We start from the raw sequence: 11,721 nt of genomic DNA, 5'->3' as shown, positions 1-11,721 counted from the left end.
ACGGGCAGGTTGTCCCCAGTCCAGTGGCACAAGGGACCCCGCTGGCCACGGGAACATGGGGACAGCCACGGTGTGGAAATTCTGCTCCGTGCAGCTCCTGCTTCCCCTCGCTGTGCCAGCACATGGGATCGGTGTCACTGGGGGAAGGAGGCCGGATCCTGCTCCCCCCAACACTCTGCTAAGGGGGAAGCCGTTTGTCTCCAGCCAGTGCTGGCATCCCCTGGAGCGATGCCGAGCTGGGGGATGGAAAGCAGGATCCAGCAGCCCCTGCCCACCGACCCAGCATGGAAAAAGCAGAGGCAAGCTGCACTTCCAAGAAACAGCCGCGCTGGCTGCCAAGAAACACGAGCCGGAGCAGAGCCTGGCAATTTTCAGGCTGGAGACAATTTGCCTCCGACCCCGAGCGTCATGCGGCGGCTGCGGCGGTTGGGTTACCGCAGGGCTCCCCGCCTCCCGTGCCGAGCTCAGCGCCGGTGCTGCCGGCACGGCCCCCCCCAGGGCCCCCCACTGCCAGGGCGTGAGGGCTGGGGTAATGCCGGCCGGACCCTGCCAGCTCGCAGGCAGCTGCCGGCACGCTGGCCCGGGCAGCGCGCGGGAGGGAATTCCTGTGGCAATGATTTTGGCGGTTCAGCATTTATTCCTGCAACCAATTTGGGCACAAACCCCCAGGTTCCAGTGTTCGCTGGGAAGGAAAGAGCCTGCGGGGATTCCTTCCAGCTTGATGGGGCCCATTTGTTTCCGCAGTGTTAAAACAGCAGTTTTGCCTCTTTTGGAGGAAACACTTTGCCGAAACATGAAGGGAGAAGCGGCTGGGGAGCCAAGCGGTGGAGCTCACAGCCCCCCTGCGCCGCCGTGGGCTGCGCAGCCTCAGAGTGGTTTCTCCATCATTTCCGCCCGCCCCAAACTGAATGTTTTTGGCGTGGGGGAGAGTGGCTTGGCTCAGATGGAAGCTGCAAGATAGAAAATGGCTCCAGAGCTCTCTGACCTGCTTGGACCCCCCTGCACCCCCCAGCTGCTGACCAGACCCACACACCCTCGGCACGCCGCAGGATTGGGGGCTAGCCCCCCGTCTCCCCTTGCCAGAGCACGCCGTGAGCCCGCACCTCTTGCCTGGGCTCCGTTCCCTCACCGCATATGGTGTCTCCATGAGTAATAAAAGCTGCTAATTGCCAACAGATGCCCCAGGAAACCTTGATGCTGCCTCTCATGGCTGCATTTAGCTGGGAAGGGAGAGGAGAGGAGGTGCCCCTGGGTCCCCCAAAGTGCAGGGTGGGGGGACCCCAGAGCGTGGCGGCTCCCAGAAACTGGAGCGAAAGGGCACGGCTGCTATTAGTAAAATTAGCAGCCAGGCCAAGGCAGCGGGTGAGCATCCCTGGGGAGGGGCTGGTGCCCCTGACCCACAGCATTGCCCCTGGAGCACCGTCCCAGCCTCCCACCCCATGCCCTCTGTGGGGCCAGGGAGCCACAGCTGAGCCCCACCGCAGCCCCTCACCATGCCTGGCCCTGCCACCCACCCGCAGCCTCCCCTGCAGCCCCATCCTGGGCAGCCGAAGCCCCCCACGCTCGTGTGGCTCCAGCATCTGTTGCACAACTGGAGCTGGCGCCAGCCCAGCGCCGGCAAACCTGGGGGCAGGAGGCAGCGGGCCCCCTTGCCTCCCCTTTCTGCTTTGTTTGAGGAGGCTTTAATGGGGGAGAAGAATTTGGCCCCTTCCCTTGCCTCCTCTGTAGACAGTCACCCCCTCCCTGCTCCCATCACTGTGCTGCAGACCCCCAGCCCGCTTCTCCCCACACCCCAGACCCAAACTGGGTGGTGCTGGGATGAACTGGGTTATGCAGTGGGACAGCCTGGGGGGTCAAGGTGAGACGTCCCCCCCACTCTAGGGGCCTCATCCTGTCCCTGTGCCCCAGCATGGCTGTACTGGGGATGGAGCAGCATCTCCTGTCCTGTCCCACGGGCAACCCCTCCACGACACCGCTCCACCGCAGGCCCTGTGCCAGTGGGAACCAGTGAGCTTCTGGTGAGATGCTGGGAGGCCGAGGGAGCTGGTGGGAAAGGGCAGGGCTGGTGCTGCCGGGCATGGGCAGAGCGGTGGGAGCAGGGAGGGGATCACCACACAGCACCGATGGCACGGCCAGGCTGAGCTCTGGGTGGGAGGTGTCTGTCCCCTCCCTCAGCTCTGCCTTGCTACCCCCCCACCAGATGCAGCACCCCCAAATGCATAGTCCTCTCCTGCAGCGCCCTGGCCCAGGACCTTCCCACACCCCTTTTTGGCTCCCATGGGGGGCCCCCTCTCCCATGGGCACAGGCACAGCTCACCCCTGGCAAGGGCCCCCTCCAGCAAGGATGCTCGGTCCCTCCTGGCCATGTCGGTGCCCAGCCGTCGGTGCTGATTGAGTCGTTGCTGGCGCTGGCAGCTCCGTGCGCTCCTGAGGCAGGTTCGGTTAATGACACTCCCTTTTAGCCTGCCTAATTTCATGCCTTGTCTCACAACCACATCTCCACGGCCCCAGACCTGTGCTGAGGAGGACTAATTGATGCCGTGCCAGGGGAAAGTGCAGCTGCCCCTGGGCAGTGGGGGCTGGCAGGGCCTCCAACCCCCAGCACCCAGGGGGCTCGGGGTGCCCAGGGCTTGCAGGGTGTCCAGCACCCTGCACAGCACCGCAGTCCAGGTGAGAAGTAAACCAGCCCCTTGGAGGCCACTGGGCCAAACTGGGCAGCATCCTTTGCCTGGTCTCAGCAGTGTCTGCATCCCCTGGGAACAGGGGGTCACTGCCAGCTCCACGGCTCCCAGCACCTGTGGGAACATCACCTGCCCACAATGCGAGCGCTGGAGGGTGCTGCCTGCTCCCCCGCAGCGTGTGCTGAGCCTCTCCTCACCAAAAAGAGCCCTCAGAGAAGCTCTGGCAGCTTCTCCCAGAGAAAAGCAATAGCCATGACCAGGGCACGCTTCCCACCGGCACAGTGGCTGCACAGCCCTCCCCGGTGTTACGGCACACCACGGCAGGAGGGTTTTGGTGCCACAGTCCAGCCGAGCTGCCCAGGCCCCTGAGCCATGCCGTGGATTAACACACAGCACAGACCTCATTAGTCCCGAGGTGCTGAGACCCACGACACAGAGACATCCTCTCCTCCAGCAGTGCCCGCCCCGAGCTTGTGTCCTACCCCTGCTCTCCCAACAGCTTCTGCTCCAGCAGGAGCCCAGCGTTCACGGCCACGGCTGCTGGCCCCACTGCCACCCCCCTGTCCCAACACCCCTGCCCATCCCCACCCTGGCATCTCCTGCCCCGGGGCTGTGGGCAGCACACCCACGTTGCAATGCCCAGCTGGATGCTCCAGCAGCGTGAGGCACCCCACGTTACATCCCCCTGCAGATTGCATGGTAATTGCCTCCAAAGTTACTAATTTGCTCATAGATTAATTACCATGTAATTTACCGCTCTTGGCTCCTGCGATAAGACGCTCATTCACAAGGCAGCGCGTGGGTGCGGGCTCAGCCCTGGCCAGCAGCATCCTGGGGGCTCCAGGCAGGGGCACAGCTCAAGCCAGGAGGGTACCAGGGGGGAGCAGGCAGACCGGGGGTCCCCACCGCGTGACAGCCACCCCTCTCCCCAGCCAGACCCCTGACACGAAGCACAAGGCGGTGGCCGCAGCCCCACGGCACCACAGAGAGTGAACTTTTATTTCCAACAACGACAGCACCTGCCCCGTGGGGTGGGGACGGTGGGGAGGGCTGGGAGGGGGCGGCCACGGGATCCCGGGGGGCGAGGGTAGCCCAGCCCCGGGGGGCAGCCGCTCGCGTGCACACGGTGCACGGCGTGAAGAAACATCCCGGTAGAAAAGAACGAAGATCTGATGGCCTCAACGGCCGGTCCTGCCCCGGGGGGTGCAGGCGTGATCGGTGGGTGAGCGTGGGGGGGTGCGCGTGTCCCCTCCGCACCTGCGTCCGGAGGGTGGCAGGGAGGAGAAACCGCGCGAGGACGGGCAGGAGGCGGCTGCGGCCGGGGGGGAACACGGTCCCTCCCCTGGGGATGGCTCCGGCCAGGCGGGGAGCCCCCGGCCACCAAGGAGGATGGAGCAAACCCAGTGTCTTGGCTTGTCCTGCCCTGGGGCGATGGCGGCAGCAGCAGGCGCGGGGCTCACACCTCCGTCTGGAAGTCACCGTCGCCTGTATCCAGGCTGGCGCAGGGGCCCTCCCAGTCCGCACAGCGCAGCTCCAGCCGGTCCCGCTGGGCACTGGGCAAGGAGCCCAGCGTCATCGCCTTGAACGTGCTCCATGGCTTCGGCGGCGCGGCCGGCGCCTGCGGCTGCTGCTCCTCAGGGCTGGCCATATCCTGCGGGGCGAGGAGGAGCTGCGGCAAGTGCCCGGGGTGCATGGGATGCATGGCTCTGATGCACCAGCACCCAGCCCTGGGGCACAGCCACCCACCGCCACCCTCCAGCCCCGTTTAGGAGGGGGTGGATCAGCCCCTGGGGGTGCTTGGGCACTTACGTTGGCCGTATTCTTCTCCCCGCCGCCTGACGAGACGCTCCACCGCTTTTCTCGCTGCAGAAATAACCACCGTGCTCAGCCCCAGCATCCTCCCAGGGATGCTCCATCTCCCCCATCCTCCTGGGGTTGCCCCGGTCCATGCAGGGGTATGGGAAGGGGCGTGGGGGAGCAGATTGAGGCAGGACGGGGCCCCCCAGGACCTCACCTTAGAGGAGCTGGCAGCCGGGGCCCGGTACCGGTCCAGCGTGTGAAACTTCTGGTTGAGCTCGTGGTAGAGCTCGGAGTGGCGCTTCCGCGTGTGCATCACCTTCTGCAGGGTGAGCGCAGAGCCTGTGGCCATCGGCATCCGACACGGCCCCGCGTCCCTTGGCGCACCTCCTCCTCCCATCCCTGTCCCCCTCCCACCCGCTCACCCCCTGCCTTCCCGGGGCACCCCAGACGAGCAGCAGAGCCCACTGCAACACTCCCACTTGGTGTTGGCGTTTTAATCAAGAGCCAATGCTCATTAACCCCTGGTATAAAACTCCTCCAAGCCTGGCTGCTGCTCTGCCAGAGGGAACTGGGAACAAGGTGGTTCAGTCCCCAGGTGGCACCCAACCCCATGGCAGGCGCCGGTGACACCCGCTGCTGCAGCAGGGCTTACCTCAAAGTCCAGATCAGAGTATCGCAACCTCTTCCTCTGGCAAGGGATGCGCAGGGCAGGAGCAGGGGGAGGAGATGGAGAAGAAAAGGGCAAGGTCTTTGCAGGTCTGGGATGTGGGGGGAGCAGAGCAGGGGGGGAAGCTCATGCCAGCCCCAAGCCATGCCACTTGCAGGGGGCAGAGCCCAGCTGGAGACGCGGAGCTCCCAGCCGAGCTGGCGTACGTGCCGCTCATCCACCACGTTACTGGGGTGAAGGCAGCCCCATACACAGGGTAGGGTGCCGAGCAGCGAGCGCAGCAGCAACTCGTGCAACCCTGCACACGCACACATGCTCACGCATGCTCTTGCACACACCCCCAACCCCCTCCCACACACCTCCCTCCCCATGCATGTGTCCACGGCACACTCACTTGCCAGCCCCCCGCTCACCTCCAGGGACCCCACTTTCATGGCGGAGCCGGGGACGGTGCGGGGCATGGTACGGCTGCGCTCCGACAGCTCCGAGGCCAGGATCTGCCGCACGGTGGGGTGCTGCTTGAACTGGAGGCCATAGGGGGCCTTCACCGTCCCGTAGGGCTGGTTCAAGTTCACGTTGACGTGGTCCACTGCGACGAAGCCGGGGTAGGCGTCCCCCTCGGCTGCCGGGCGCCCTGTCCCACCGGGCATCCCCTCCTCAGCGCCGGGACCGAGGGTGCCCTCCTCCCGCGGGAAGGGCTTGAGGCTGCCGGTCCGGCGGGGCAACACCATGTAGTCGCTCTCCCGTGGGGGCTCGGGGGCCCGCAGCCAGCCGTACTCCAGGGGCCGCAGGCTGCTCTCCGTGCACAGGTAGACGGGACCCGGCCCCTCCAGGCTGAGCTGCTGTGCCGGCGCGTCGCCCAGCTCGCTCAAGCCCGCCACCACGTTGGGCGTCATCTTGGGGACCTGGACCAGGATGCTGGGGGGAGGGATGTTCCCTGGCAGGCTGGAGAAGCCCAGGCCACCCTCTGAGGTGGTGTTGAGCTTGGGGTCTTCGTCCCCGTCCAGGGAGATGCGGGACAAGGTGCCCGTGATGGTGGCGGGATTGCAGGTGTTCACCTCCTTGAACAGCACTGCGGGCAGGGAGCAGGGTCAGAGCCGGCCCTGGGGGTCCCGCAGGAGGGCGGGGAGGCTGGACCGACCCCCTGCACGGTGGCATCGTGCCTGCCCCGGCACACACTGCCTGTCCCTCCCAGGCGTGGCACGGTGACATCCCCGTCCCCAGCACAGGGGGCAGGGGACACCTCACCTGTCTGACACGCCAGGTCAACGTCCTTTTCAAAATCTGTCTATAAAAATACAGAAAGAGGGGAAAGAAAGGAGGAGAGAGAGGAGAGAGAAAGAGAGGGGGAGAGATGGGGAAATGAATGCATCTTGGCCAGCATGGGGAGCAGTGGGGTTTGCAAGGGGGTCCTTGCCCCAGCTGGGGTGAGCAGCCCTGCCGGTGCCCACCGCAGCCCGTGCCAGCACTGCCGCACTCACCAGGATCTGCACCTGCCCATTCTTGCAGGAGTCGGGCGAGTTTTCATTCTCCTCGCTCCTGCACCCCCCCATCTGACACTTCACCACATCCTGGACCTGCGGGGACAGAGCCGGTCACGGCCCCGTGGCCAGGGGTCCCCCCCAGCACCCCTCCGGGGCCATCCCACCTCTCGGCGCAGGAACCCGTGTACGGTGATGATGACGAAGCCCTGGACGGAGTTGAAGACGGCGAAGAGGACCTGGAAGAGGATGGAGCGCCGGTCGGTCATGGCGAGCACGGCCGACATCCAGGTCAGCGCCAGCAGAGGCAGGACCACGCAGGAGCTCCACAGCGATGCCCTGGGGCAGGGAGAGAGTGGCTGGGGTGAGCCCACTGCACTGGGGCTGCCCCACAACAGCCCCCCCAAGCATTCCCCCTAGCCCCGCAAGCGTGGCCAGGGCTGACCATGCACGCACGGCACAGAGACCCGAGCGCGAGCACCCTGCAGATGCCGTGTGCCCCGCCAGGCCCCCCGCTGCCCCCTCTTCCTCGGTGTCCCCATGCGGGTGCTGGCTGGGTGCTCGGGGCATTGCCTGCCTTAGGGCATGGGGGCCCATGGGCTCCTTCTCCCCCCGTCAGCCCCCGGTACAACCCCAGGCTGAGCCGTCAGCACCACCGAGCCGTCCCAGGCAGGGCATGGCCACACATGTCCCTGTCCCCGCACAGGCAGTGCAGCCAGCAGCAAGGGTGCTGGGGGGGATGCGGGGCCACCGTCACCCTCCCACAGCCATAAAAGAAGCAGAAAGGGGATTTATTTTTTAGCAGCAAATTTTGGGGTTGTCTCCACTGCAACTAAACCCCTGGGAGCCGGGACCTCGGCTGACCAGGGTGGCAGTGGTCACAGCACAACCCTCTGGACACGTCCCAGCCAGCACCCATGGGGGCTCACGTGCTGGGAGGAGGGTCCCAGGGATGCCCCCGAGGCCAGGACTGGCCCATGCCCCACAGCGTGGTGCCCCTCGTGCCCACCCTGCTCCCAAGCCACCCCAGGGAAGAGGAGCTGAGCCCCCCACACCCCAACCCTGGAGATGACGTGACCTGCGGGAAGCCATGCCATGCAGACGTGATGGCCGCAGTGGGGCACGCACACCCCGCGCCCAGGGCCGCCCCGAGCACACAGCCTTCGCCCTGCCCACAGGACCCCCAACCCTGAGCCCATCCCCACCGCAGGGCGATGCCCTGAGCCCACCCCCCCACTCCCCGGGGTTGAAGGCTGTGCTCGGGGCGGGGGGCGAAGCGGGCGCGTGGCGGGCACTAACATGGCGCTGCTGGCGGTGGCGGAGGTCATGGCCGCGCTGGACACCACGCCGCACTTGGTGCATTTCAGCAGCAGGCTGCCGCAGGGAGGGGGCTTGGAGCTACGTGCCCACCACCCCCCCGGCGCCCCACGGCCAGGACCGGGCCACGCGGGGATGCGGGCGGGGGGAGCAAGGCCGTGGGAGAGCAGGATGGCAGGGAGGGGTGGGGGTTGGACAGATGGACAGACAGACGGATGGATGGACAGACACAGGCAAAAAGCAAATGGGAGAAGGAAAAGAGAAAGAGAGAGAGAGCTGGGTTAGTCGAGGGCGGCAGCAGTTATTAATGACGAGCAGGGGTGGCCAAGCGGCAGCGGGATGGGGCGGGCAGGGCTCAGCCCCCTCCGCTGGTGGCAGGAAGGGGGGGTCCACAGTTTGCGGCTCCCCCTTCCCCAGGGGAAGGTGTGGGGGTGACTGCCCACCCCCCCCCCCCAACTACTGCCTGTCCAGCAGCCCCAAACAAGGGGCGAGGGTTGCCCTGGACTTGGTCTCCACCACCCACTGATGAGGTGAAGTCTGCCCCGTCCTCAGCCCGCTCCCGGCAGAGAGCCCATGCCATGCCCCACAGCACAGCAGGGCAGGGGGCTCTGCGCCAGCCCCAGGGACAGCCCCGCGGGGCGCAGGGCACTTACCCAGCTCGCTGCTTTTTGGACTTATCTGAAATCCCATCGCGGGACATGAGCTTGTTGAACACGATTATGCCAACCAGCATGTTCACCTTGGGCGAGAGCGGCACCGGGATTAGGCACGGAGCCCTCCGTGAGCCGGGGCCGGGGGGAGCTGCCACAGACGGGGCTGGGTTTTGGGTCAGGGAGGCTCCGGGTCTCCTTACCAGCACAATGACAGCAGCGGGTCCCACGAAGGCATAGAGCAAACCGCCCTCCAGCGAGAGCCAGCAGCTGCGGGGGACCGCAGCGTGTCAGGGGCTGATGGAGAGGGGCCGCCCCCCGTTCCCATCCCCTGCTCCCGGCACTGCTGCCAGCCCGGAGCGAGCCCCGTGCCCAGCCCTGCGTCCCCCCGTCCCCACGTACTAGCTCGCTGTCCCGTAGCCTTTGGTCCGTGTGAAGCCGACGGAGACTGCAACCACGAGGGCTGGCAACCCTGGAGATGGGAGACGAGGCTGTAGCTGCAGGGGGTGTCATTGCTGCCCCACCCCAGGATCACCCCCTGTGACAGCCCCCACGGATGGGGACAGGGATGGGGCACTACTTGTAGCTCCCCATGGTCTGGCTGGTCAGAGGGTGCCGTGTCAAGGGCAGCAAGACACCTGGGTCTGCTTTCCTCCATTGTGCCTCAGTTTCCCCTTCTGATAACCCTGGTGGGGTACCAGGGAGGGGCACACAGAGCCTCCCCTCCGCCCCGTCCCGGGACCAGCCCTGCCAGGCTCTTACCCCATCCCAAGCAGAGGAAGCGCTTCCTGACCAGGCGTGTCCGGATCCGGCCGATCACCGCCAGGTAGGACTGCCAGGCCTCCGTCAGCACCCAGCAGAAGGATGAGAGGAAGAAGAAGTGGAGGAAGGCGGCCGTCATGGTGCACACGCCCTGTGGGGACATGGGCACGTCAGGGATGGGCACGTCAGGGACGGATACGCGTCCGGCACCGTGGCGGTTAAACTCCCACGCCCAGGCAAGGTTTGTGTCAAAGTCACTGGCACAAAGGATTTAATCTCGAGATCGAGTTAATCCAAATCCAATCTGCTGCTGGGAGCCAGCAGGGATGAGGAGACCAGCTGGGAAGAGAGGGCTCAGACCCTGCCGCAGCCCCCGTGCCCACCCGGGGACCCCGCAAGGGGGGCACAGAGGTGGCACCCACCTTGCTGAGCATCTGGGACTGGCCCACGAGGATGAGGATATTGGAGGCCAGGATGGAGACGCAGAAGTTCAGCAGGATGATGGAGCGCTCTGACTTGATGAACCTGTGGGCACGAGCAGCGTGGGGCCGGGGTGCCAGCCTGTACCATGTCCCTGTCCCATGTCCCCCCACGTGCTGCCAGCGGGTGGGCACTGAGCTGCGCCAGGACCGGCACCAGGCAGCCCGGGCACCTCTCCCACCCGGCTGCCACTGGGCTGATTCTCTTCCTGCCACGTTGCATTTAATCACATTGATGCTGAGCCTTTGCTCGCACCGTGCTCCCCTTCCCCACCCCCTCCCCACATAGTCTTGCACCCCAGGTGCCCCCCGGCTCCCCAGCTGTCCCCGGGTCACCTCCAGAAGGCAGCGTAGATCACCAGCAGGGTCAGCAGGGCCATGCAGGAGACGGCGCAGCCGATCATCAGTGGCACCGACGGGGTGCCTGAGGGGTCCATGGCCTGGCGGGGAACAGGGGGCGAACGGCTGAGCCCAGTCCCCCATGTCTGCTCCCTGCCAGCCCCCTGCCCCCCACTGGGCCCCTCCACCCTCCCTGGTTGGGGACCCCCGGGTGCCAGAGGGGGCGGTGGCGCAGCCAAGGCGCCTTCCCGGGGACCCATGCCCATCTCCATGCCAACAGGGAACATGGGCGGAATAGCAATGGGGTGGGGGATGCCTGGGACCTGGGCTGCCCCCTCCCCTCCTTGCACACAGCAATGCCCCATATCAAGCCCTACTGATCACTGCAGCCCCCTACCCACCCAAGCCCACCCTTGAGGTACCAGGGGAGTGCGGGGGCCCTTCCCTTCCCTTGGGTGGTGGGAGACACCCCCTTATCCCCCCCAGTGCCCACCCCACCCTACAGAGGTGCCTACAGGCAACACAGCCCCTGCCCATTCCCATCCTCCCCCAGGACCCCCACCTCGGCCAGGCCCCGCAGCCCGGGGATCGTCCCCCATCCATGGCCCGTGTCCCCAGCAGGCTCATCCCTGTCCCAGTCCTGTCCCCTACCAGGTCTCTGGGCAGCTGGGCGAGGACGGCGAAGGTGGCGAGCTGGCGGCACTGGCATTTGGTGTGTGCTGGGAGGGTCTCCAGCGTTTGGCAGCTCTCCGTGTCCCAGTTTCCCAAGCCAGCATCCCTGATTAATGGGACCAGAAGAGGGAGAGCAATTTGAAATGATCAAACACGCAGGCAGCGCCTTGCGCCTCTCCCGAGTTAACCCTTTGCTGGCCCCTGTCTGGGGGGGGCAGACGGGGAGGGGAGTCACTGCCAGGGGACAGCTTAATCCCCCGAGCCCATTGCCGGGGGTGAAGCAGTCCCTGCCCCAGTTTCCCCCACCTGCCCTGGTGCTGATCCCCCTGGGGAGCTGTGCAACACAAAAGCTTGATTTTTAATCATCCCACACAGGTTTTGGGGGGGGCAAACCGCAGAGGGAGAGGACCAGGCCCAGGAGGAGGTGTGGTGGGGATGGAGGATGGGGCCGAGGTAGCGCTGGGCAGGCAGCAGCAGTCCCAGGGGGCCCCCAGCACCCACACCCCCCCCACCACAAGCCATGGCTCACGCAGCAGAGACATGCTACCCCCAAAGCCAGACCTGCCTGGGAGTGGGTGATGCTCCCCTCCTGCCATGAGGACCCTCCCCGGGAGATTGCTGGGAGGGGGTGCCCCGCGGTGACACTGGCCACGCACAGGAAGAGAAGCCACAGCTCCCAGCGAGGCAGGGAAACTGGGAACTGGGTCTCTGGGACAGCTGGGGACGCAGCTCCCCCGGGTCAGGCTGAGACCCGCCACACTCATCACAACCACACCCCCCGCCCCCATCAACATGGGAGCTCTACTGGAACTAGTGACCCCAAGGTGTGGGGCAGCCATGGGCACCTGGGTGCGGGGCCTGGCACTGCCACCC

At 66.0% G+C, this 11,721-nt stretch overlaps 1 protein-coding gene across 5 annotated transcripts in view; it reads right to left on the bottom strand.

Annotated features, from left to right (window-relative positions):
• Positions 1-3,643: 3,643 nt before the first annotated feature.
• Positions 3,644-11,721, bottom strand: part of ADGRB2 (adhesion G protein-coupled receptor B2) — a 28,575-nt gene continuing 20,497 nt past the window's right edge. For 3 of the 5 annotated variants that reach the window (XM_075114772.1, XM_075114770.1, XM_075114771.1), the window contains 15 exons: positions 10,828-10,954; positions 10,174-10,277; positions 9,781-9,883; positions 9,359-9,509; positions 8,999-9,068; positions 8,800-8,866; positions 8,600-8,685; positions 6,797-6,968; positions 6,630-6,725; positions 6,397-6,436; positions 5,562-6,220; positions 5,134-5,169; positions 4,696-4,800; positions 4,491-4,544; positions 3,665-4,350 (listed from right to left, as the gene is read on the bottom strand). In XM_075114772.1, coding sequence (XP_074970873.1) covers positions 4,138-4,350; positions 4,491-4,544; positions 4,696-4,800; positions 5,134-5,169; positions 5,562-6,220; positions 6,397-6,436; positions 6,630-6,725; positions 6,797-6,968; positions 8,600-8,685; positions 8,800-8,866; positions 8,999-9,068; positions 9,359-9,509; positions 9,781-9,883; positions 10,174-10,277; positions 10,828-10,954 — 2,083 coding nt within the window. In that variant the 3' untranslated portion in view covers positions 3,665-4,137. Of the gene's footprint in view, positions 4,351-4,490; positions 4,545-4,695; positions 4,801-5,133; positions 5,170-5,561; positions 6,221-6,396; positions 6,437-6,629; positions 6,726-6,796; positions 6,969-7,928; positions 8,028-8,599; positions 8,686-8,799; positions 8,867-8,998; positions 9,069-9,358; positions 9,510-9,780; positions 9,884-10,173; positions 10,278-10,827; positions 10,955-11,721 lie in introns of all 5 variants that reach the window. The other 2 variants (XM_075114774.1, XM_075114769.1) reach the window with 2 other exon arrangements.

This window comes from Phalacrocorax aristotelis, chromosome 20, assembly GCF_949628215.1.
Source record: "Phalacrocorax aristotelis chromosome 20, bGulAri2.1, whole genome shotgun sequence".
Lineage (NCBI taxonomy): Eukaryota > Metazoa > Chordata > Aves > Suliformes > Phalacrocoracidae > Phalacrocorax > Phalacrocorax aristotelis.
This window is presented reverse-complemented; position numbering and strand designations above follow the sequence as displayed.